The sequence below is a fragment of the Nelusetta ayraudi genome, unplaced genomic scaffold, assembly GCF_046127955.1.
Source record: "Nelusetta ayraudi isolate G7.1 ecotype Tasmania unplaced genomic scaffold, CSIRO-AGI_Nayr_v1 ptg000076l, whole genome shotgun sequence".
Classification (NCBI taxonomy): Eukaryota; Metazoa; Chordata; class Actinopteri; order Tetraodontiformes; family Monacanthidae; genus Nelusetta; species Nelusetta ayraudi.
This window is the reverse complement of record NW_027466126.1, coordinates 1,557,164-1,583,708: the sequence shown is the minus strand read 5'-3', so window position 1 is coordinate 1,583,708 and position 26,545 is coordinate 1,557,164. Positions and strand designations below refer to the sequence as shown.

At 47.2% G+C, this 26,545-nt stretch overlaps 1 protein-coding gene across 1 annotated transcript in view; it reads right to left on the bottom strand.

Annotated features, from left to right (window-relative positions):
* Positions 1-382: 382 nt before the first annotated feature.
* eng (endoglin) overlaps positions 383-26,545 on the bottom strand; it is a 44,980-nt gene continuing 18,817 nt past the window's right edge. Inside the window, exons 4-13 of the mRNA XM_076043560.1 lie at positions 20,254-20,367; positions 15,870-16,047; positions 12,527-12,695; positions 12,324-12,426; positions 10,380-10,712; positions 9,210-9,440; positions 9,032-9,098; positions 4,358-4,468; positions 4,208-4,255; positions 383-4,098 (exon numbers count right to left, since the gene is read on the bottom strand). Coding sequence (XP_075899675.1) covers positions 3,977-4,098; positions 4,208-4,255; positions 4,358-4,468; positions 9,032-9,098; positions 9,210-9,440; positions 10,380-10,712; positions 12,324-12,426; positions 12,527-12,695; positions 15,870-16,047; positions 20,254-20,367 — 1,476 coding nt within the window. The 3' untranslated portion in view covers positions 383-3,976. The remainder of the gene's footprint in view (positions 4,099-4,207; positions 4,256-4,357; positions 4,469-9,031; positions 9,099-9,209; positions 9,441-10,379; positions 10,713-12,323; positions 12,427-12,526; positions 12,696-15,869; positions 16,048-20,253; positions 20,368-26,545) is intronic.

Below are 26,545 nucleotides of genomic sequence, written 5' to 3'. Positions count from 1 at the left end.
ACAATGAGGGTTCGGTATGATGTCTCATAACATCATTATGGAGACTTCATCTTCCTAGTATTATTATTCTTGGCGCTGGTTGTGTTTCGGGTTACCAGCGAGTCCAGAGTTGCCGCATCAGATAAAGACACAAAGAAAAAAAAAAGAAAAAAGAATCTCGGTATTAAATCAATAAAGATTTTTCTTGGAAAAAAAATGCACTAACCTTTATGTGCAACCACAAGAACACATAGCAAAAACACATGCTACTTTGTATGTAATAAATGTGCATTAGTTGGCTGTGCACATTTCAAACCTCTGGTTAAAATGAATATTTTGCCTCATTGTTTTTGCACTGGTCGTGAATGGGATTTTAAGCAGAAAATACGAACTGAGAAAGAAGTTGGTTCATGTTTATTTTATTAAGATTATTTTGGACAAGACATATACTTTTCTTCAGAGACAAGAACTGCGAGGCTACTGTCAAACAGACACAGGCACCACAGTGAAAGACTACAACAGAAACAATTGGCACTATATTTTACAAAGTTGCCACATTGACATGATTCTTAAGGCTTTGGTTTTTTTCCATTAAAGGTCCCACATTGAGTAAAATTCAGTTCAATTCAATTTAAACCAATAACGTGTCTCTGTCCTGTTTCAGTAATGAGGAAAGTGCCGCCTTGACTTCCATCAGTGGTTCCAACTTTTTAGAAAGTGAGTGCTAAAATATGCAATTTGTGACGTCACAAAGGGCAAAAATATCTCACTGTTCTCCATCCCCAGGAGAACGGGAAAGTCCAACAGACCATCGTTTGTCGTCAGGAAGCTAAAACTGTGTTGTAAGAGGAGGCTGTAAACAGAGGGCTAAATATGGTGTATTTGAGATCTGTGGCTTTTAGAGAATCAGTCGTGGTGTTGCACCCCTGGAGGAGAAAAAGATCTGAAAATTACCGTGCAGGACCTTTAAACATGAAGAATTTTAACATAGTTTTTAAAAAAAAACACACACACACACACAAAGAAAAATGTAGCTACATAAACACGGACACACACATGCACGCACACACGCACATGTATTTCCTCAGCTGTGTGCGCTGGCGAAGAACTAAGTTAGGAGTGGGCGGCCGGGTTAACAAGCAAATGAACTGACAGTGAGACCAGGCGGCCTGTCAGCCTCAGACAGGAACTCGGCACTCCTCGGGCTGCGTTAACCGCCACTAATTTGTGATTGTTGAACATTTCACCGGGAGGTTTCCTCCCCACTACCTCCCCCCCCTGCAACACCCCACCGGGCGGTGAAGAGTCCTGACAGCACAATGTCAGGATGTCGGGGGAAACACGGCATGTTTTATGGACAGCAGGGTGAATCTTAGGGTGAGGGTGGATGTCAAACATAGGGAGGCGGGGTGAGGGAGGGGCGGGGGACACAACCAATGAAATAAATCTACAGCTTTGTGACCTGCGATGGTGACTCGCCCTTTTCTTTTCTGGAGATACAATGTTTTAAGCCCTTAATTTATTATGGTAAAAAAAAAAAAAAAAGATATTACAACACAGGAAGTGGAAAAGATAAGTGCCTTGATTAGAAATCATCCCAGTTCTCCTTCTACAGAACCGAAAAGCAACAATTACAAAAATAACATGATTAAAAAAACAATATAGACATTAAATACAGGTTTACCTCATCATATTGCACAAATACTCAAGTGGAAATTTGTACTGGCCCTTTCTTTCTCTCTCTCTCCCTCCCTCTCTCTCCATCTCCATCTCTTCACAAATACAAGAAGATGGGGAGGGCTGTGTTCTGGGTGCATGGGGAGAAGCACATGTAACGCACAGTGGGGGGGGGCGAGGCTAAATGCTACTGCGCTTAGGACAAATAAGTTACTCTTCACTGACGGCGGCAAATTAAGCGCAAGTGTTTGTGTGTCTCGACCAAAAAGCCACGGAGTTGAATTTGGATATACAAGCAGTCGACTTGCGTCACAGGGAATGTTTATTTACTGAGAGGTAAAAAAAAAAAATATATATATATATTTATATTTATATATTTGTATATGTAATCAATTTGAAAAAAAAGTGACATTAACAAGAAGAAATGCATTTACATTTGTACATTAAGACAAATGGGCTCGACGGATCAAGTGTCACTCTGCCGATGTCGCCCCTCATGACGCCTCCATCGGGGATCTGAGGCAGCTTCTCTGCAGCTTTAGCACAGCGGGCGGGCTGATGCAGCCCATCCTTCCGCGGCAGAGATCGCACACTCACAACTTTGACAACCCCCCGGATGTCTCCCCTATACGGCACGTAATCGCAGTCCTAGCACGCATGAACAAATGTGGAGCTGAAAATGAAATCTATATATATTTAAACAGACACACGCGCACGCACGCACACACACACACACTCACATACAATTATTATATATCTATATATACTGAATGATGAGGAAAGTTTTAAAACTAGAGCGGAGGCGGGAGCTCGTAGGAGTCGGGTTCAGGTTCAGAAATTTCATTTCCTTTGGCGGAAGGAGGAGGAATTAACGATGAATTCGATTCATATTTTAGCCAATTCCTTTGGACCTGAAGTTTTGCCTCCACAAATGATGCAAGTCTCTTGGAGTTTGGTCACGCCGAGGCGGCAAAGACTTCAGGATTTTTTTTTTTCTTTCTTTTTACGGGGGTGGCCGGGTGGGGGGGGGGGGATCAGGCATGACTTGTTTGTCGGAGCGCTGCCACCAGAGCGGAGTGTGGAGCGTGGGCGATCCGTAGCATCGCCTGGCTGCCGGAGTCAAATCAGAGGACGGAGCGGCGGGAGATTAGTGTCTGACACTAAATATGTACAAACCACTTGGAGACTTGATATTTGCTTAACGGGAGAGGGGAGGGGGGGGGGGGATTCACCTTGCCAGAGATTGCTAATAATACGTGAACTCTGCAGAATTGAGAAAATGTTTTCGATCCAAAACGGTTTCCAAATCTCTGAGGCGTCTCGGTAGTGAAGTTTGAAAATGATGGAGGGTAAAAAAAAACAAAAAACAAAAAACAGTTGTGACGCAAAAAAGAAATTAAAAGTAGAAAAAAATTAAAAATTAAAAATACTCAAATAAGACCAATTCACCTGTGGAATCCAGTGTCAAGTTTGAACTTCAAAGCAACAACAACAACGAGCGGAGGTAGCAGGAAATCAGTGACCTTTAACTCCAATTTTAGACCCAGCGAGCGTTTGGCCGTCTGGCCCGGCGAAAAGAGCTCTGACGACAAACGTCTGGCAGCCAAAAAAAAAATTGCCATTTTAATTTATTTATCTATTTTATTTTTGTCCTCCCCACATTTTTTTTGGGGCGGCTTACATGTGAAGGCAAAAGAGCTTTTCATCTGTTTTTCAAAGGCCGTCGTTCTTTCGCTGGCTCGTCTTCTGACTATTATTGTGCTGCCATCACACGAGCAGCACAATTCATCGGGAGGAATGCGGCGAATTTCCTGTTAGCTCTTGTGGGGGGGATATGGTTTGTTTTTCCTGTTTCTGGGAGCCAATTTTTTTTTTCTCTTCCCTCCTCTTGCCCTCTTTAACTTCCTGTCTGGGAGCTCGACTCTTTCAGAGAGGCCGCGGAGGTGAGCGTCGCAAGTCATTGATTGGACTCGTGTCGCCCCTCACCCAGTAAACACCCCCCCCCCCTCCCTCGCCTCCCGACTACTGGACCATAACAAACTCCCAGACCAGATCACATCCATTTTAGGCTTGGGGGCTTGACAAAGACGCGGCTTGTGCCTTTTAAGGAGAATTTTTAAGAAGGGGGCGGGACAAAGGGGAGGAGCGGCTATTTGTGCTTTTGTTTTGTTTTTTGTTTGTTTGCAGGGTTTTTTTTCCCCCTCTTCCAATCGTCACTCAAAATGACACATGAATGAAACCCCACGCTGGTGACTCTGAAGGAAGATGACGGCCCTACTAGCAGCAGAGGCTGCGGGATTTCCCCCCCCCCCCCCCCCAATCACGCCATGCTGCTGGTCGGCGTGCTCTGGGTGCTTCCGAAGCTGCCGTTGGCACTGCTGTTCTCAGAGGGGGCGGGGTTGCTGGAAACGGGTTGTCGCTTGGCTCCCGAGAAGGGGCAACCTGGAGAAACGTGATGGAAAAGTGATGAGAAAAAGAAGCTGGAGAAAGAGAGACGGAAAGAGAAAAAAAATGTAACAAGTGGAGGGGAGAGAAGAAATTGCATTCTCACCAGAAAGATTTGCAGCAGCAGAGCTGATATCCAGCCCAGTTGGGCTCCCTGGAGGAGGAGAAGGAGGGGAAAAAGAAAAAATCAAAAGCGTGATCATTTGAGGCCTCAGATGTGTCAACTTACTTATTTTGCAAAGAATTCGCACTTCACCTGTTTTAATTTTGATGAACCACAGCGCTCCGACAAGTAAGACTCCGATCAGGAAGCCTCCGAAGGCGATACCCAGGACACCCGGGAGGCCAAAGTCAAAGCACGGTGGCGCTGAAACGTAAAGACAAAAAAAAAAAAAAAAAAAACGTAAAACGTATGCAAGCTTTCAACTTCAATCGCATCAACAACAATCAGCACAGTTCAAAACCAGCTTGTGCAGAAAGCTGCAGCAAAGTTGGAAGCAATAGTTTGTGAAACGCCAGCTGAACTTTTCCCAAAGTTTCAAGTTCTCCTCCTTCAAGAACACCGCCGTAAATCTCGCAGCGCGGCGTTGCTGTCCAGGTATTTTCCGCCCCACTGTGAGGTTCACATGGGTGCAGAGTCCAAGTTCACAGACTGGCTCGGATCCAAGGGTGTGATTTCTGCAGGGACCCTCGGCCGAACACAAAAAAGGCCCTGAGCTGCCAGCAGAAAATCTGCTTGCAAGTTTTTCAGGAGAAAAACAAATGGGGGGGTCAACGGTCCCGGCGCCCAGCGGCTCCTGTGTGTCCAGGCGATCCAGGTGTAGGAGTCCTGCTGTGCTGGCTTGTATGACTAGCGGTTGACCGACTGTCTCCCAGAGAGTCCTGCCTGCACTGGCACGCCACGTCGATACAGTGTACTGCAATAAATACTTACTAAATAAATAAATAACACTGGAGTCCCGTTTCATCAACCTGAAAATTTGTGGGTTTGCAAGGTCAATTCCAAAACCGAGAATCCACCGTCGGTCGTGAAAACCAGCCAGCGGTGAAATAAGAGGCGTGCGCGTCGCACAATCCGAGGCGCCGCCAATAAAACTCCTCACACCATCGACAGCCAACGAGAGAGAGCGCAGGAGCCGAGTTCACAGAGTTCCTGCAAACTAACAAAGTTTGAAAATTAAAAAAAAAAGATCACTCCTCCATCACTTCCTCTGCTCCTAATTCAATAATAGTAATGCAAATAAAAAAAAGAAAGAAAAGAAAGAAACGTCTTTCTTCGCCAATGTCCTCTGGGCATGCAGTGTGCCAACTCGCTCCACACAACGTGCTTCTGCGCTAACAAACTTAATAGAGCGCATGGAAATCTGTCAGCTGGTGAAATGGAAATATAAAATCATATTTCTCTCAGCTGCAGCATGTGGAGGTGCTGGTGAAGAGAGAAAAGGGAAACACCATGACGTGCAGGTGTTGTGTGTCAAAGGCCAGAGACGAAGACACGACAAGTGCACCATATTTCCCTCTTCACGTTGCAAACCAAACCCCAAACAAGTGTGTATGAGCGAGTGAGTGCGTGCATACTGAGGTGAGTATTGGTATTGGATCAACACCTCTACAGTTTCTCTTCCAGACGTCCAGCATACGACTCCAACTTTCTCACAGCTTCTCTCCAAGTAAATTGTCCAAGTAAAGCAAGAGAGAGGGCTATGCTAGACATACTAGCTAGTTGGTTATTTGTACAAAATAAATGATTTCATAAATGAAGTGAAAAGTGAACATTTTTCTTCCTCCAAGGTGGGGCATGACAGAGAAAGTTTGAGAACCACTTGCCCTAATGCCATGCAAGTCTATGGGGTCAAAAGTCAACGTTGTCCTAGAGACATGGGACCACTTGCAGGTTCATCGGGATCCCTCAAGACACAACCACATCACATTTGGGGCTTCTAGCCCATGAGGAACCCCAAAACCCTAACCCTAATTCCACCAGTAACCCTAACCCTAATTCCAGCCTTATTGCTAACCCTAATGCCATGCAAGTCTATGGGGTCAAAAGTCAACTTTGTCCTAGAGACATGGGGCCACTTGCAGGTTCATCGGGATCCCTCAAGACACTGCCACGTCAAATTTGGGGCTTGTAGCCCAAATTTGCCGATAGCGACACTTTTCTCAAGTCGTATTTACTTAGTACGGGATCGATACCACATCGATACCCATCGATACACCAGTACCGCCCAACCCTTCAAAACAAGCCCTTGAAATTCACTCCCCAGACCACTTCAGTGGGTTTTGCTCCTGACCGTGCTGTTTCCAATCGGAACCACAACCTGTCTTGTTGTGTGACACGTGTCAAGAAAAAAAATAAAAGGTACAAAAAGCACAATAAAGCTTTTTGTTGTTGTTCCTCCTTTTTCTTTTCTTCTGACGCTAGCGGAGCTCCCCCACCAGCACCAGCAGCAGCACCCGAAACATTTGAAAGAAACTAATCATCACCTTGGCGAGGAGCTCCTCTCACCTGCCTCCGCCGCCTCCTGCCTCCTGGTGGAACGTGCTAGAACAGGAATTATCCAGCCGCTCGCGAAACAGCAAGTCTCTCCCTTTCCCGCTCCGAGCGCCGAGGACAGGACACGGCGGACTGGAGTTTGCATCTTTAAAAGCTCGGCGGAACTCGGCACTATCACGCGCACTTGGATAAATATGACTTGAGAAGTAAAGAATTAATACACTTGTAAAAGTGTACATTATTTAATTCATAATAAAAAAAAAAAATAACATGCCAAGGGGTTTAAAATGAGCCAGAGGACAGAAACAGTGACATCTTCTGGGCATCAGGGGCAAACTGCATCCCAGACAGCGCACACACACACACACACACACACACACACACACACACACACACACACACACACACACACACACACACACACACACACACACACACACACACACACAAAGACACACACGCAATTTGTTGGTCTTTCAGCAGGCCCCCGAAACACCACAGCAATTCGAGCTCCAGAGCGTTTCATTCAGTGTTTCACAACGGGCCGCTGCAATCACTCCCACTGTTGGTTTATATAAGTTGGGCTCTGACAGCAAAGCTGAGTAAACAGGGGCAGGAAGTGGAGGCTCGGGTGCAGGTGGAGAGGAGGATACAGACAGCGGCGGCCTGCGCTCCGACTCCCCCCCACGAGCACCGACGTGCAAACAGGAGCGCTCAGGACGACCCTCGCATCTCCGCCAGAAAAACACACATTGTTCAGTTTTTTTTCCCTTTTTTTTTTGTTTTTTTTTACGAGTCGTCCACGGCGTCCCGAGGAACGACCCCCATTATTCCAGCCAGGGGGCAGCTGAGGAGGAGGACAAACAGGACGCGGGAAGAAAAGAATGGATGAGTCGCTTTTTATCTTTCCTCTCAGGGGGGGAAGTGGAGGGCAAAGCGAGGCCGAAAAATAAAACACGCGGACTGACGGACGGACGGGCTGAGTGCGGCAGAGAGAGAAAGTCGGGCCGACTCCAGGGTTGCGGGGGTCTCCCGCTTTTCATCAACGTCGACGTTCCTGCCAGATATTGAACGATGGGACTTTTCCTGGTGAAATCATCCGGCTGCAGTCTGGACTTTCTTTTGAAGAAAGACATCTTTGCCTCCCCCCGACCCTTTCTCCCCCCACCCCCCACCCACCCCCACCCCCACCGCGCGAGCCGATTGTGTTGAACGGCCCAACAATAGCAGCCATCCCTGCGGCCGTGTTGGACAACATGCACGGCGGGCCGGCCGGCCTCCCTCCCGCCTCCTCCACCCCCCCCCCCCCCCCCCCCTCCCTGGAAACACAAAGGACTCCTGCCTCCCCCCACCCCTCCCCTGAGGGCCATTACTTGTGATTGTGGCCACAAGGTCAGCCTGCAGACCTTCCTAAAGGACGGGGGCCTGCCTCGCCTCTCCGGCTTCGCAGCACATCCTGAGTTCACTGCTATGACAACCAGCCGGCGCGAGCGCTCGTTGTTCAGCTCGAGCGACAACAGGAACATATATTTTTTTTTTTTGAAAAATAAATGAATTTGATCAATAAATAAATCAACTTGAAAAAAAATTAAAATTATAGAAGCAAAACAGTGAATTAGTGGCAAATTAATCCTGCAAAGCAGCAGGATTAAGGGTCGTCCCAGCAGATTGATGCTGCTGCGTCGGTGAGATGCTCGCTAGAACCGGCTGCCCATGTCGTGACTGATTGTTTTGTTTTGTTGGCGAATAAAAAAAAATCTAGTTTTGAGCTTGTTGAATGGTAGAAGGAGCAGATTAAGCAGCAGCCCTGCGTCTGACCTTCTAATTGTCCTTCATCTTGTCAGACAGCGTTATAATAAATTCATCCCATCCATCATTTTACCTGCAGTTTTTAGAAACGACTTCAATCATTCAATCATTTTTATTTCTAAAAATAAAGTCTAAATATAGCCGCACAGAAATTCAACACAGAGGCCTTGGTGCAAGTCTGGATGTTCGTGAGTCGTTTTGTGCAACGCGAATTGGGACCAACACTGTTTTCTTAAGCAAAACCTCTGTGTGAATGTCATGAAACTGCTATTACTATGTTGTTACTATGGCTACAGCCAGTCAACAAAAAAGACATGGCTTCAAGCTATAGGTACGTAGTTAAGCAACAACCAGCAGCATCTCCACTCAAAAGTGGCCACATGCCGAACTGCAAGTGAAAAGGTTGAACAGCTGACTATGACAATGCGCAAGCAGTCACGGACTTTTGACCAATACTGAAAGACGACATGACTGAAAAGCTGCAGAATGATGTGCAAATGACACAAAAAATGGACCCCACTTGTTTCAAACACTTTCAAACAAGATCAAAGTCAGACTTATTAAGACTGAACTTTGACTCGAAAGCAAAATGAACCCTTGTGTTGGATTTTAGACTGAACTCACTTGGTGGTTGCGGACACGGTTGGGTCAACTCCAGGTTCCTCCTCACTTGCCCTCCATATGCGCATTTCTGGTGGCGTCGTCATGGGGAGGGAAACAAACACGGTCAACACACACACACACACACACACAAAAAAAAACAACACTAAACAAAAGCAACACAAATCAAGACAGCGGGCACCTCCTTGAAGCAGACGCTGACGGAGCACTCCAGGTCCCCGCTGGTGGAGGTCAGCTCCTGCAGCTGGTCCAGGGAGAAGCTGAGGCGGGTACTGTTGGGGCAGGCGGCCAGGGAGCAGGCCTCCATCATGATGGGCAGCTCCTTCGCCTCGGAGCAGGAGCCCTTGGAGTGCACCGTGCATCCCATCACTTTGAGGGTGAGGGTGACGTCGCCGCAAGCGGCGTGAGAAATCTGCACACAACGCAAAAAAAAAAAAAAATGTGCCATGTGTCTCTTTTTTCTTCTTCTGGTTATCACGCAAGTTTCTGCGGATCGTTACGTGACAGCCATGGGTAAGCGTGCGTGAGGTGGCGGTACATAAATGGAACACATTTTTTTTCCACGGACAGCCACTCGAGATGAACCGTCTCGTCTTCAAGGGGCTTCGACATGAAACATGATATAACACAACACGACAGTGGCAATGACAGAAAGACACAGTCACATAAGGTACCAACAGTATCCATAGACCAATAATTAGTCTAAAACTATGAAGACTCTGTGGTCAATCGCAATTAAAAAAAAAAAAAAAGAAAAACTAATCGTTTGACAGCCCAACTTATGCTGTTGACTCTTGTTTGGTGGATTGGACGATTGAAATTTGAAGAAACAAACCATATTGGCAATTTAACTATTTTATTAATTGAAAAAAAAGGAGTCTCAGTAGCGTGTGGAATAACCATGCACAGCCTCAACAGCCTGGCATCTTAAATGTCATCCCACAGCAGTGTGTGACCAGGCTGGTGACCAGCATGAGGAGGAGATTTTGTTTTTGTGTTATGTATATAAATATGATAAAGCACTCATTATGAACAGTTGTCCTAACAATGAAAGTAAGTTTTACGAAAATGATATTGTAATTGTAAATTGCAAATACTGCTGATTTTTTTTTTATCTTTTATTTTCATCTACAGGTCATCTACATGGTGTATAACAACTAGTCACACGGGTCGCATGAGCACTTGTTGGAGTGGAAGAGAACCAAAATTTATCAGAAAGTCATTCCGCAGCTTTGATTATTTTTGAACGTTTCGCTCAAATTTGGAGTTTAATCCCTTATTTTGGTTGATGCGCCGCATATCCAGTGACTGTGAGAAGCTGCGAGAGCGACTGACTCAATGACCGTCTTACCTCGGCATAAATCCTCCTGTCGCTCTGCACCTTGAAGTTGGAGTCCAGCAGTGAGCGGTAGTCCGGGGACGTGTACAGCTGCATCATCAGCGGCATCGGCTGCGAGGGGGCCGTCGTGACGGGGCCGACGGTGGCCGCGCCGCCCACCTCGTCCCTCGCTCGGAGGACCAGCAGCAGCGCCGGGTCCTCCGGCCGCAGCTCGGTGTAGCTGGTGAAGGCCGTGTCCTGGAAGAAGCCCAGGGCCTCGCGCTGCACCATGTCGGCGGCGTCGGCGGCGAGCGTGACGGGCTCGGGGGAGATGCCGAAGGGAGGGAACGTGACGTCGTTGTTGGACTGCAAAGGAGGATATAAATGGAGTCAGAGACGAGCCTGCTCGGTAATGAGCTGGTAGTTTACCAGGCAGGCGCGCGCAGCTCTGTGGGGAATCGCCAGAACACTCACGGCATTTAGAGGCGCAGCGGGTTTGAGACAATATTCAATTACGGAGACACGAGCGGCAGCAGCAGCAGCAGCAGCACAGTGACGTCAGCGGCCGGGCACGTTGCTGAACGCGCTTTGCAAGCTTGCGCCGTCTATTTGCATCGGGGGTTTTTTTAGCTCCAGCAACGGCAGGAACTAGCATCTAGCGATAACGCACTCAATGGCTGTGTCTCAATTCAGGGTCTGCAGCCTCCGTTGGTCGGGTCCTCCGTCGGCTGGTTGGTCCTTTGGAGGACCCGGCCGACGGAGGACTAACTCAAACCCGCCTCCACCGGTAACCAAATGGGACGGTCTAACCTTTGGCGTATTTCCTGGTTGCTTCACCACCGGTCCCTACTGCTGGCCAACAAGCTAACCACTACTCAGCATTAGCAGTCACATATTTTAACTGAATTTTGGGGTTTTGGTTTAACATATATGACGTTGGATGTTTAAATAAGTAAAAACCTTACTGTTAAAAACGTAAGACTTCATGTGAAATTTCAATACTTAAATGTATATGTTGTGTCTTTGCCAGTAGATGCCGCCATTTCAGCTGACTTCCCAGGATCCCAGGATCCCAGGATGCTTTGCAGCGGCACGCAAGGCATCCTGGGATGCGGGAGGCCGCGAAGGATAGCAGCGGTGCATTCTTTCGAATCAGCTAAAAATAGGACGCATTTGAAGGGCGGATTTGGAGCATCCTTTGAATTTCAGTGAACAGGCCTTCGCACAGGGTTATGACGTAACTGGCCTTCAAATGCAGGTTTCGAATGCTGCAGACCCTGAATTGAGACACAGCCCACACGTCAGTCCAACACACAGAAAGCGCAAAAAAACAAACGGCAAAATAAAGCTGCAATTCAAAATATGTAATTGAGGCGCTAATGTGTCTCTGTAATCCCAGTGGGATCGTCTTAATGTTGCCGGTCGCTTAATCCTCAGGCGACTTTACTGCAGTGAAGGTGGATAAACCGCTGCTTACATGGCAGCGTTCGGCTCAGAATGTGATCTGAACCATGTTATTGGCGTGCATGGAAAACATCCTCCCTCGTTGCCACACAACAGGAGGTCCAGTGCAAAGAGAAAGGTGGTGCGGCCGCCTCTCACACGTATGGGTTTGTCCCTGAAAACAACGGGGGCCGCCGAGTTCCCGCTGCAGCGCTGGGTTCAGTGATCGATTGACGATAAATAAACACATGCGCTCTCGTCTTCAGTGACTGCTAACCAGGCCACGGTAAAAAGCTTGTGGAACTGATGAGTGTGCAGGATACGTGCGTGTTCATTCATCTAATGCAGCTCATTGTGCACGTTGGCTGAATTCAGCAGCCCGACCAGATTAGTTCAGTTTCCAATACAGCCAAAAACCACATTGAGTGAGCGTTCAAGCATTTTTCCAATATCTCAAAATCTTTCAAAACAGACGTTTCTAATCCAGTCGTTCTCCTTTTGTTAAGTCTGTCACTGTGTTTTATGCATGCTCACCATGAACTGCGTGTGCAGCGAGTTGAGGAAGGTCCACCTGGTGCCCTGAGGGCCTCTCAGAAACACTCTGGTCTTCTGGCCTTCCACTCGAAGCGAAACGTTGCTGCGGCGGGTTAAAGAGGAGACAGAGATTTTACAGATGAGGCAGCGGGACGACAGAGACGGAGACGCAGCGTCCCGCCGACCTCGGGGAGCTTTCTCACCAAACGCCGGCGCTTTCAGGGATGTTTATGATGTGGAACTCGTCTCGGCCGGTCTGCTGCGGCAGCAAGCACGACTTGAAAGGCGACGGCGTCGACGTAAACTTGATGAAATGCTTCTCAGAGGCGTCTTCGTGCCTGAGTGTGCATTCGGGAGAGCCGGGTTTGTTTCCTGCGAGAGCAAAGAAATAAACAGAACAAGAAGAAGCCCCTTTTTAATCTCCAATCATTAGACAAACCTGCCGGCAGAAGCCGACCCAGCATGAAATTAAAAGCAATTTATGGCAATAAAAAAACAGTTTGGGCCACGTCTCTGAAGTAAACTGGCACTGCAGGTGTTTAAACAGGTCTGGAAGTCACCTCCTCACCACAATTAGTGATGTTCGTACGGGAGCCGAAGCGCTGGGAGGATGTGCGAGGGATGTGTGCTGCCGCAGTAACTCCAAACTTGTTGGCTTTTCGTACTAACGCATGTGTCGGTGTTTGGGACAGAAAAACGAAGAAAGAAAAAAAAGAAAAGCGAGGGTGTAAACAGCGCGGTGTTAGCGGCTCCTAACAACGTCCTTTTCAAAGCCTGCAGGGGTGAAGAATAATTCCGAGCTCGGTTTCAACTTCAAAAACACAACTTTCACTTGGGCTCAGTCCTGGCTGGCTTGTAACTGTGGCAACCACATTTTTTTTTTTTCTTTTTTCTTTAATGTTTTTTTTTTCTTTTTTTACAAGCCCGCTTCCCTCAGTGCTCTTCTTATTAGACTGGCCATTGCATGAGCGGAATTTCAAATGACGCGTCCAGACATTTGGAGAAACCTGAGGATCACGGTTATTTTTTCTTTTCCTCTTCTTTTTACACTCGTCAGCCCTTCGACTTGGCAGCGCCCCGCTGTGCAGTCACGGCGCCGACTTTTTTCCGAACGCCTACGACGAGGCCTACGCGAGTTCACCTCGCACCTCATTAAGGGCCAAAGGATATGATGAAAAAAGAAGAAAAAAACAGCCATGCAAAACTGCTCCGCCGCTCGACTAATCTGAATGTCCTTGCCGACTGTGAGTCACTGAAAACAGTCGGCTGAAAGAGAAGGAAAAAAGAGACGGAAGAAAAAAAAACTGAGCGGCTGCAGCAGCGGCAGAACCTTTTTAAGAAGTTAATCAAGGCGTGTTGGAAATGGTGAAAGAGCAACGTGTTGCAGCCAGACATGAAACTAGCGTCAACTTCAAAACGACTCTGCGGCTGATAGACCTAAAGAACAGATGATGACAAAGAAAAAATGAAAGAGATTAAAGCCTTTTAATGCAAAAATAATACATAAAAAAAATGGGAAAAGAAGCGGGTCCATCGGCTCCGGCGCTCGACTTTGTCTGAAACCACATCAGGCTCTGCTCCGGCTCAACCAGCCTTAAGGGGGCTTTGTTAGGAATTAATTGTGCTTGCATCGCAGCATCCCCACTGCTTCTGCCACCGCCGGCCTCGGCAGCAAATTATACCCTTAATGCTGCTGCCTTCTGTTGTGGCGCCTGCGTGCTTCCATCTTCCAGCGTCAGTGGCCATTTGTCCGCCGCTTTTCCTTCCCTTTTTGGGGGGATTTCTTGTTGTATTTTATTTTTTGTAATCCTCTTGATGCAAGGACAACCGGCGCAGCGCTAATAAAATTAAGTGAAGTCCCTCAGCAGACTGCGGTTGGTGCCGACTGTTAGAGACCTGGCAACCTTCAGAGAGTGCAGGTGGCTGCCTTGAGATCATGCCGAGCTAAAAAATTGCCAGAAATTATTTCAGCTTCAGTGTGTGTTAGTTCAAAATACCCATGCTGGATGCAGCCGTCAGGCGGCTTTTGCTGAAGTTTCAGCACCGCAGCCGGCCTCAGCATCTGATAGGTGACGGAAATCTGTCCTGTCAGCCGACAGAGATGAGAAAAGTCAATTTGTTAACTCAACTTTTGCTTTCACCTCCTTTCAGAGAGGGTTAAAAAAAAAAAGGTTCTAAAACCAGGGATGTATTTTCACACTCGAGCTCAGCTGATTCAAGATGCGCTTGGAGGAAGAAAAGCCAAGCGAGAAGCCTCAGACCAAAGAGAAACTGCAACATATTACAACCAAATCCAGGTTTGCAAGGTTTTTTTCTTCTTCTTGGCATCATGTCACAGTTATTATCCTGGCTGATGTGATGCTGTCAGGTTTGGAGGAGAGGAAAGAGAGAGGAAAAAAAAACCTGTTCACAATCCGTCAATGCCTGTAGTTGCAGAATAATAGTGTTCCACGCTGCAAAGCCACACGAGCGGCTCTGCGTTTCTGACACACTTCAGACAAGAGGCCAACAGACCAGACGAAGCCCTGGCGACTGCATGGCATTATCCAACCCTCCGTGATTACTGCACGGCAGGTCAGCTACTCAGTGCTGAAAGCAGCAGCAGATAATGTTTTGGGACCAGAGATGCTAAAGTCATTTTCCCAGACGAAGATGAATCAAACATCAAATATAAAAGCGTTTGTGCAGAGCAAAAAGTCTGTGTGTGCTGGTGCAAAATCTCAAAAACCTGGTGGGTGATTGGATGAACCTTCTCTCGATTAAATCAAGACAGAAAATTATTATGGTTTTGGTTTGTCAAATGTAAATAAAGGAGCTGTCCGCGATATACTTTAATCACTGCATGTCTGAGTTATACATCGTACAGCAGCCAAAATGTTGTTGTGCTCATCTGAACTGAGACAGAGGTGCTGTTAATTTCCCTGAGGGAGTCATCCCAAGGGATCAATAAAGTCTCTATCCATCTATCTATCTGTTTCACTATTTATGCTGTGGGTGTCGCTGTATTTCTGTCTGTTCAGGTGTGTATATAAGTAGCTGTGTCACTGTTGTCGTCAGGTGTTTGACCCGGAAGGGCAAAACGTTTTTTTGAACGCTGTGCTGCGAAATGTTTGAGTTTGTTTGTTCGGAATTTTGATGGACGTGGAGAATAAATGTTGGAGACGATCTGCATCACGAGAGGTGGACGTGTGGACATTTTTTCCCGAGCACAACACAGCAAACTTTAGTGGGCGCGTCAACCAGGTAACTCTCGGTCAAACAACTCACCGGCAAAGGCTTTGCACCAAAACAAACCGTCTGCCCGCAGGCCACGAGTGGACTCAAGGACTGAAACCAGACAATCGCCATCTGCTGACAAACTGGGTCATTGCTTTGCGAGTCAGAGCACGTCCCTCTTGGTATTTCGGGGAGACTTGCACACAGGAACATGATCACACTGCGACGTCACTTCCTGCAGCAGTCGCCAACGACAACGCAAGTTCTGCGCACGGCAAAAATTTGTTTTTCTTCTGCCCCCTCGATAGGCTCACGCGCTTCAGTTCTCACCGTTGCTCGCCATCCAGGTCACAACTTGCGGGTTTCGGATGGTGGTGAAGGAAGTGACGCCCCCGAACCTCTGCTTGGCCCACTCCACCAGATCCTCCTCCGCGGTGGGGAAGGTTTCCTTGTGGATGTTTCCATGATGCTCATTGCCGTACAGGTTGATTGTGCTGTTGGTGTGTAACTGCGGAACAGAGCAGAGCGGGAGACACAATTACTTCTATTGCACTTTAGTTTAAGGGAGATCTTGGGCGGCAATGACAAAAAAAAAAGAATTGTACAGCCAGAGAGAGCCTTGAGTCAGCGCTGTGTTTAAATCCACCTCATGGCCTGCTTGCATTCCGTCACGTCAGACGTGTTCACCCCCCCCCCTCTCATTCTCCTCCAGCACTCCACCCAGCCACCCCCCCACCGCTATTCTCCGAGCAGGGTCGCGTTAAAAAGAAATGTTTATTATGGTTAAGTGTCCACGAGCCCGGTTGCACAACCCTGTTGGAGCCACGGTCTTTCCTTTGCTTCCTGAGCGGGGCCAGGAAATGGGACCTTTTTTTGGCTTTGTGCGTCACCGCAGTTGGCTGGAATCTGGCTCCATACAAGGTATAAATATATACATCCACCCCCGTCGACGAGACACCGCCGCTTCCTCGTCCCGGCCAATGAGAAATAATGGGGCAGTTTACATCAAGACCCAGCGTGGAGGAGGAGGAGACAGACGGCGGTGGCGGAGGGGGGGCGGCATTAGAAAGAAGCGGGTGATAGACGGAGGGGAAGAAAAAAAACAGTGGAAGGAGACGGCAGAAGGAAAATGTTCTCCGGGCGCAACAATTGGAGAAATAAACTCTTTTTCTATCGCACTCAACCCTTCATTGTGATGTCGGGCACAGATTTTGTGCTGCAGTTGTGCAGCGATCCGAACACATCGGCGGAGCTCGGGAAGAGAAAAATAGATGGAGGAAAAAGAAAAAAAAAACAGAGTGCACAATTCCAGCGCCTCTTGGAGGAGTAAACACACTCAAAGGGACACTCAGCGATGAAAACAAAACTTTCGACAGCAAAAAAAAAAAAAAGACTTTCAGTGAGCAACTTTAAAAGCTTTTTTTTTGTACTCGCATAAACTGAGCGACTCGTTTAGCGTTTTCAGGATTTTGTGCTTCACCAAAAAAAACAAAAAAACAATTCATTCATGTATTCATTTTGGAGCGCAAAGCTCGAATACCTCTACACATGATTTCCGGGTTGTGACTCAGTGTTATTTGGTGCTGCCGTCCCTCTTATGCACCATCCTGCAGCTTTAATACAGATGGATATTTAGAGCAGCCAACACAAATGTGTAATTATAGAAGAAAAAAAACTGCAATTCCCGTGTGAATCATGCATCATGCCTTTCTTGTTTATTAGGCGTGAATGCGGTTGTTTGGAAACAAATGTTCCTCTCCTGACCCGACGTTCTCACAAGCGGGACTTCACAGTACGTAAGCAGGCCGGGGGAGGTAAAGAGGGGAGCTGGGGGAGTCCCCGGTCCTGGCGCTGTCAACGTTTGATGGACAAAACGTCAAGAAAAATGTAGCGGCAAGGAAAAAAACAGTCACGACAGACACAGACGGGAAGGAGAAGAGGAGGAAACAAAAAAAAAAACAAAGTCAGTCGTTTTGTGATTACGGAGGATTCAAAGTCAGATTAGTCGCCGCCGACCCGGTTCGGTGTTCTGCAGGCTCTCAGGAAATTCAAACTTTATTTTTTCAAGAAAAAAAGTTGATCTGTGTCTGGAGGCGAAGAGACAAAGCGGTGATGGTGCTAAACTTTGCAAAGGATTTAAGGTCGGCAGGATACATAAACCATTAGCACGTTGGACAGAAGTGCAAGAAAAAACAGTTTAGCAGCCCAGCGATTGTTATGAGTGGGGGAAAATGCAAATAAATAAATAAATAAATAAATAAATAAATAACTGCCTTCTACACTCAGTGAGTAAGTCAGTCAGTAAGAGAGTCAAAAGGAAAGAGCTGCGAGTGCAACGGCGTCCGGCTGTTGAGTCATCGAGGTTTTAACATTTTCAGCCAAAATACAAAAATCAGGACAGCTCATCTTCCACCTCCACTCTGGAGGAACGGCCTTGGCAATAAGTTATTTTAGGTGAGGAGGAGCAAAGATGTTCAGAGAGTCTGGGAACTTGCTTTTTCCCAGCTTCTGTTTGCAATTTGCAGTGACAAAAAAAAAGTTGATAAAGCAGAGGAAGAAGAAGAAGAGCGGAAAGAGGAGCTGTCACTAAAAATTGGGACAATATTATCCTGTCAAGATTAGTGCAGCACAAAAGTGAAGGCTGCAGTGTTTTTAATATAATAGGACTATTTGAATACACTGTGGTATATTTTTAAATGGGAAAAAAAAAGAAGAAATATTAAACAACCGACTAATTGTTATCAAAGTGGGAAGAGCCCAAATCTCAAGGCCTCCGATCTCGTCTTTTCCTTCTTGCACGTCGCTCCGGAAGGTCACATGACGGTGACACTGGCCAGCTGGCCGAGCCGCCGGCGCTCCGTCCCGGACAAAAGGCAGATGCTGTTTTTCCTGCCGCTGCGGCTAATCAGCAGTAAAACACGCCGTCATCGTCCCCCGATGACCTGGCAAAAACATCCTGCCGTCCCGCCGAGTGTCGCCGCTGCCGTCAGCGAATCACTTCTCGGTGACACTCCGAGTATTTAGGGGGTAGACGCCTCCGCTTTGATTGTTAGTTCCTTAATTCAAGGCCCCTGTCGGGCCGCGTAACAGCCATTTGACGCTGCTGATCATCTAAAATGAGAGTTTTTCTGTCTTCTCCAATTTTCAGCTCAACCCCGTGCGGCGTTTCCCTTCCAAACAAAGTGAAATGCAATTTTTTTTTCACCGCCTGTCAAATTAGTCTTGTAAAATGGGGCGGCTGACAAACGGGGAGCTTATGAAACGGTGGAATTAGGTGCACAGAGAAGCCGTTAAAATGCCGCCAAACAGCTTTGCACTTATGAGCCATTTCGTCGCAGAAGAAAAAAAAAACATCGAACTCACTCAAAAAGCAACTCCCTGACAGAGGCGGCGGCAATCTGGCGGCCTCTCGCACCTCAGAGGTCACCGATTAGCAGCCGACGGCCGGGAAGCGGGACTCTGCGCCGATAGATCGTCTTCGCGGGAAGAAAACACACGCCCACTAAATAAACCCCCGCCGCGAGTCTCTCTCTTGGGAAAGTTTTTCGGCTGCGAAATGTCAAAATGACACGACGGCAGACTAGCAAAACACTCTAATCTGCGACGGCTCGTCAGAGGAAAGTGACACTGACGGGCGATGACGAGCGCCAACGCCTGTCTTGTGTAAACAGCAGCAGGATAAAAGGTGATAATCTAGGGCAAAAGGGGAAAAAAAGGTCTGGTGTTGGTTAACCTTAAGAAAAAGAGTTGAATCATCTCTTAAAAAGATTGGCGGAAGAGAATGAATGTCAATATCTGCAGAGTTTATAAAGAAATCACACTTCAACGTGTGTTCCCACTAAAACTGACTGACAGCTGGCTGGATAACCACCCCATCATACCTGACTTTTTTCTGTTTTGTTTTTCTGGGGGAGCTAATAAAATGAAAGTTAAAGAAATGTAACAGTGGGTGAGTGGAAGCTATTTCACACCACCTGTTTTCAATTTGTGGTAAATAGAAAAAACAAGTGGCAGAAGAAGAAGAATAAAAGGACACTTCTGGTAAGATTCAAACAGCAGGGCCTGATTGCTTGTTTGATCACAGAGCTGCAAGTGGCTTCTATTCACCTAGTGGATATTTTTATATATTTACATCGATACGGAAATTCCAAGCACATGAAAACCCTTCCTTAAAATTAAGCCTGCGCGCATTCTGTTGAACAACAAATTTGCCAGCGCAGTGGTTTGATTGAGCTAAAACCTCCTTCTATTCTAACAAGCAGCAAAACAAAAGTCCTTTGTGGCTGCACTGCATTAAATTTGCGGGCAGCAACAAAATAAAAAACAAAAACCAAAGTGGGATCTCTCGTTTTATTGGGACATGAATCCCGGAGGCGCAGCCTTGAACCCTCGTCGCCGGCGGCCACTTATAATTTCTATTGTCTATTTAATAGTGTGGCTAATAAAAACGCAAAAACAAACCATCGCTAAAAATCAAATGCATAGACAGTTGGGGCGGTTTCATGAGTTTAAACAACCAGAAGGTTGGGTGGGGGAAGAGAAAAACATAAAACACTGAAAAACAATCTAAAAATGAACTAATAATAAAAATGACAATAACCTGTCGATTGATTCAGTGATTTCTGATATCAGTGGCTTTCTGACGGCGTGATGAACCGACCGTTGAATTAGATGACTCAGGAAAAAAATAACAAAAAAAGATTTGACGACTTACATAGACGTGGACTTTGTCGTTGAGTTTGTGAGTGCTGTAGCAGTTGGCCGGCGAGGTGAGGATGAGGATGGTCGGCTGGGCGCTCTCAATGTTCAGTTCCAAAATGATGCTATCCTGAGAAAAAAAACAAAAGATTTGTTTAAAAAAACAAAAAACAAAAGGATGCTTGACAAATCCATCCAATATATTTCACATCTACAAGCGTAAAGCAGCAGGCATGAAGAAAGGACAACGCCTAAAAGGGGAGGGCCCTTCAAAAAGAACTTTTGAAGGTGACTGGACTAATATTTTGTCCGTCACAGTCACAGAAAACGAGCCAATCACACTTCTACACCTTCATTGGAGCCACTTGTTTGGCAATGACGAACACCCCATGTCGCCCCCTGGTGGCAGACTTTAACAAAACTCTTGCCCAAAGTTCGTCATGGGGGGCGAAATGAGCCTTTAAGGGCCGCCTGTGCTTTAACTGCGCAAATATAAACACTTTCCACTCCTGCAGTATCCAACAATGACGCAACAGTGCAAACCCCTGACGACACACACACACACACACACACACACACACACACACACACACACACACACACACACACACACACAGATTTAGCAGCAGCTCAGACACGTTGCAAATGTCGCAACAGGCTCCAAATCTGCCCGCGAGCTCCGGGGTCTTGGCGTTTACGACGGCGTCGAAAGGCAGAGATAGTTTAGCGGCCCGTATAAATCTGCAGGTGGAGCCCCGGGTCTGATTAGGAACACAAACAAGTCGTGTCGCGCAATGATTCCTTCCCAACAGCAAAGCCATCCACACGGGCACCACCGTTGTCGGCGGTAATGAGCTTTTGTGTGAGGAGTGAAACTAAAGTCACTCCCTGAGAAGAGGAAAATGATTCCAGTAGTTTTTTTTTTAATGAGTATTATTTTTAAGGGTTCTACTTGGAAAGTTTAACAGTTCCTTCCATTGCAGCACCTACGACGTGCCTGTGTTGCCATCAATTTGCAAAGACGAACATGAAGTTTTCTGAATTTGGAATCACCGCTTCTTGACGCAACGTTCGGCAAGAAAAAAAAAACTAGTTTTATTTTTGTTTCATCACGCCGCTCAATAGTAGCGCAGACGCATTTCACGGTTTTGTGTAACTGACATTTCGCAAAGTGTCGCTTATGCTTCCCTCAAACTGCTAATGGAATCCCTGCACATGATGGCAACACGGTTTTACAACAGCTTGAGCTCAATGCCGGGGCAGAAAACAGCAGCATCCTGATTGGCTGAAGAAGAAGAAAGTATTCCCAATTCACCCGAACCCCGCATTCATCCACCGAACATCCAAACAGGCTCCTGTTTCTTTGACTTTAAGACCCGCTGGCAAGAGGCATCCTCCGCCCGCACCTCCGCTGCTCCCCGGAGGCGACGATGCCAATTAGACGATGTGCAGCGGCAGCAGCTTCGCAGGTGATTTGTTCACCGTCGGCTGCAATAATGTCATGATACTTTTTAAATCACTCGTTTCAAACTCTTCAATCCACGTGGAAAGGCCGGTGTCACTGCAGCAAATATGCTGCGGCGTTTAGGCAGCAAAAAATAAAAAATTAAAATGTGAAGGGTTTTGATAAAAAACAAGTTTTTGAAGCAGAGGATTTCTGAGGAGAGGAGCTGGATGTTGATGCGACGCGCCGAGTGATTCCGCCTTCAAAGGTGCCGCAGCAGAAGGAAGAAACAAAGGGGCTCCTTTCTTATTAAATAAGACCGATGGAGAGCGTCGGTCCTTCGGGCGCCGTGCAGGAGAACGCTCGAGGCAAAGCGCTAGCGAGTCCTCAGCAAGACGGCAACACCCAATCAGACGGCCTGATTCGACCCATCCCGGATGATGAAGAGTAAAAAAAGAGCGGATGCTTTCCGCAGCTTGTAAAGCCACCGGTGCAGGTGGAGTGTCATTAAACAAACAGACCTCGGGTTGATGGTGTCGAGAGACATTTTGCTCGCAGCAAGCGTCGAGTTTAAAAATAGTTCCCACAGCTGCTGCTGCTGCTGCTTAGCGCCGCGCAAGTTCCTTTTCTTGCCCTATTTTACTGTTAAAAAAGAAAAAATAAGAAAAGGGGAAAAAAAAACTTCGTGGGCCATGTGACAATTATTCTTGTTTCTCACAGCCATGAAATGTTAACACAAAACGCCTCCTCCCACCCGACAATTCCCCTCAATAAAAAAAAGACGTTGCCAGTCATCTGAGGACTCTTCCTGTGAAGACGCGAAGCCGCCGTTGCCTCCTGCCTCCGTATTGACAGAGACATTAATGAGGTAATGCAGCCCGGTTCCCGTTCTCCCGCCTCGGCGGTGCCAGTCAATACGGCGATAAAGTCAAAAGCAATTCAGGAGGCATCAAAATGCAACACGCGGATGAGATACATTCAGCGTTTCTTAATACACGTTCTGGGCAAAAAAGTCTTTGTGTCGCGGCAAATGCGATAAATCCCAGTTAGGACACAAATTCCGTGTGGGAGAGGGGGGTTGTTTGGGTTCAAGTATGAAGCTTTACCAACAAACTAGGCCGATGGAATAATTCCTCAATCCCATTGGATTAAAGGTACCGAGCCAGAGCGCAAAATAGGCGCATGGAAATGGAGAGTTTGGCTTAAGCCAATGCAACTTCTTGCATTCCAGCAGTCCAATCAGACGCAATGCTTTTAAAGGTTCGACATACTGGCTGATGTCTCTAGCAGCAGACGCCTTCAGCATCTTCTTGCTGGCGATTTCGCAATGGGCCAGCAATGAGCTGTGGCTCCTAGGCCTCACAAATCCCGCCCCTTTGTGAGGAGGAAGCCAATTGGTTGTTGACTTTGCGAGACAGATGAGCCAGATTAGCTAAAATCAGCTGCAAGGTCACGCAGGGTGACCACGTTTTGATTACCGAAAGCCGGGACACTGGGCCCCACAATGAGGCAGTGAAAGTTTACTCAAAGATTTCAATATATTTAAAAGTATTCCTCCTCTGTGTGTGTGTCCAGGACATATTCCTGGACGCTCTGGACCTTTGGTCTCCCTGAAGGTCAAGCCAAACTAGCGCTTCTGCACATGGACGTTCTATGTATATGCGAACCGCATTGACTTTTTTTGTTACTTAATTTTACACATAATGTAATAGCTCATTAGCTACTTTACAGCTGAGGGTAACACAATGATGATGTGATTTGCTAATCACCACCGCAGTCACTCCATGAATCAGCCTTAATTGCTATGCTCGCCGCGTCGCGAGCGTAAAACGAGCACCGCCGGGTTTGGATTTAAGTGGTGGCGAGTAAACCTTTTCACGGCGCAATAATAAGTCTGGGAGGTTTCCTTCAAATAAATCCACACTTTTTAATTACTTTTACTTCTGTAATATACAGACCATAATTGGGTTTGCCCGAGTAAAAGTCTCGTGGATTCGTAACCGGCGCCGTTATTCTTTTATTTATTTATTTATTTGGGTGGGAGGCCGGGACTCGCACCAGTCAAGAGACCCAACACGTCTCCGCCGCGGCCGTTTCGGTTATTACCCCTCGCAAAATAATTCCTAATCTCACTTCCACCCATTTGCGCTCCATTTATTCGGAGGTGGACCTGTTCCAGAGCCGTGGCCTGCTGCGGAGACAATGAGCGCGCTGCTGCGGGGGAGGAGGGGGGAGGTGGAGGAGACAGTGCGAATCCCGAATAATAAATTCATTTCCCGGCTACCTGGCGCTGCGCGGGCTCCACGAGAGAGTGCGGCGATGAGCCAGGGCGGCGGAAGTTTTCAGAGCGAAACAGAACAAATTAGGTCTAAGGAGACGTCAACAAATTGCCTATTAGCAAAACACAGATGTATTGGAGAGAGGGAGAGAGAGGCCGGCACGCCCAGCGCAGCAGAGCGAGGGAGTCATCAGTCACCACAGCACAAAGAGGCGGAGGCTCGTGCGCGCACGTACACAAGCACGCACACGGGCGCGCTCGCATCATCGTATCGCCGATGTCTTGTAAGGAGTCGGCTTTTGCATAATGGCTGCTGCACCTCATTAACGCCTCTTGTCCTCTTTAAGAAACAATGTCCAAAGGTGGCGCTGCATCCCCAGGAGCAAACACTGACATTTGTTCCCCGAGCTGTCAGGGATGGAGCAAACATCAGAGGGAAAACAACTGGCTGCTTGTTCTGGGCCTCGCCTCTTGTTCCTGTGAGTCATTGTGATGTTTTATCGTTTTCTTCTCTTTTCATTCGGGGGGGGGGGGGATTGTGACGTGGACCAACCGCCTCCTGATTCTCACCCAACTGAAATCGATCCAAAAACCAACCCAGCGTGGACTGTGGAGTGCAGACGGTTGACAATGTTTCGGAAGTGAACCTTCATCAATCTTCAAGGTCTTCATCAACCGTTATCTGACACCGATGATCTGATTGGGTTTGATTGGGTTGGCTGTTTATTGGCTTTAGACATTCTCAGGCTTTTCTTTTTTTTTGGTAGAAGACCGACCATCAGTTGTCTGGAAAAGTTTTCAAAAGATATTTCACAGACGACGCTGCGTTTTGGTTTTCATTCAACAGAGAAGATCGATGCATCTCATCCCCATCTGACGCTAAAACAACATCAATCTTCGTCGAAGACGGACAGATTTCCCACCGGAGGGCTACGAAGACGAGCCGGGAGGCACAAAACAGCCTTTAAACTAAAGTCTTGTCTTTCTATAAATACCTACTCCACTTTTGCATCTCTCTCCGGCGTGCAGCCAGCGAGTGAATAGCGCTTCCTCCACAGTTCACGCCGAGATAACCCGGCTTGCATTTTTCCTGAATACCCCTTCCTAATGAGCCTCATTGTCTTTCTGCCTGGTTTCCACTCGTCCGCCACACTCATTCTTCCAGTTTTTGAAAACTCCCAGTGATGACTCGACCCTGATCACTCACCTTTAGCTACTTTTTGTCCCTGCGCTTTCAAGATACAATTGTTTTGTCTTTTTTTTTTTCATTTCAGTCTCCTTTCATTTTTTTTTTTTTTTTTTCCTTGAAGGGCCGTCCGTTGCTGATGCAGTTTCCAGTTATTCTTTTGGCTCGCTCTCGCCCTCACTTGAATTGGCTCCGCTGGTCCAGTCTCTGGCCTCACGCCAAGACTCCGGTAGCCGGAGTCGCCATGTGACATCAGTGGGGTTTTTTTTGTACGAGCGGCTCCTCCCTGCGAGTTTCTCCTCGCGTGCGGCGGCTCCTTGATTCTCTTTGCAGTCAAACTGAGCCGGTCGGCTGTGTCTGGGAGTCGGAACAAGAGGCACAACACAAAAAAAAGAGGCAGGAAAGAGTGCGATTTTAAAGGGCGGGGGGGTGGGGGGGGGGGGGGGGGAGCGCCCCCCATCTGACTAGACAGTTTGGCAGGGGTTGAAGACGCTCACCATCCTCCACAAATAAAAACTCTGCTTGGAGGAGACAGTCGAGAGCAGATAAGAGCGCCGTGTCAGGAGATCTTCGTCCACTTCCTCTCCACCATTTGATAAAAAAAAAAACACGCAACACCCACTCACCTTTCCACCAGAGAGCGGAATTTGTTAACACTGCACACCAACCGTTGCATCGCACGCACCCGCGGCCAACTTCCTCCCACGGAACCAACACCAATTTGTTCGATCTCAAACGTTTTGTTTGGGGTTTTTTTTGTCTTTTCTTGCTCTTCAACACATCGCAAAGTGCTTTCACTCCTGATAGGAGCCGAGCGGAGCCAGGCAGCCGTTTCCCCTCATAAATATGCTTTAAATCTCTTTGGTCATTAGAGAACTTTTTGTTTTGTTTTTTTTCCCCTCCTCTTCTCGCTCTTTCTGGGCCATTAAATACGACGCAACAGTGAAGTCCATTAAATGTGACTCGGCAAAAGAAGAGGAATATTTCTCCAAAAATCTTTTAAGGGCGAAAGATGACTGTGCCTGCCTGTGCGGTGGCGGAACTCTTAATTACGGAGAAAATAATGGAGAAATTCACATCTCCTGCAAGTGCCAGACCGTGGACGCCTCACCGATCCACCGGGCAGAACCAACTGATCTGAAAGCAGTACTCGCACATGATTGGATGCATTAATAATGGGCGTGTCTCTGCCTGCCAGATTGCCAGATTTAGTGTGCATCCACAATTAAAAGAACGGGAAAAAATGTGGGAAAAACGGTGTTCTCATTACTCTTAATGTCACCGCTCACACCAATAGGAAGCCTCCTGCTATTGCTGGATAAAAAAAAACAAAATGCAACTGGTCTGCTTGTATATGATCTCGTCCAGTCACCTCCCAAGTGTCGCCCCAAGTGACACTT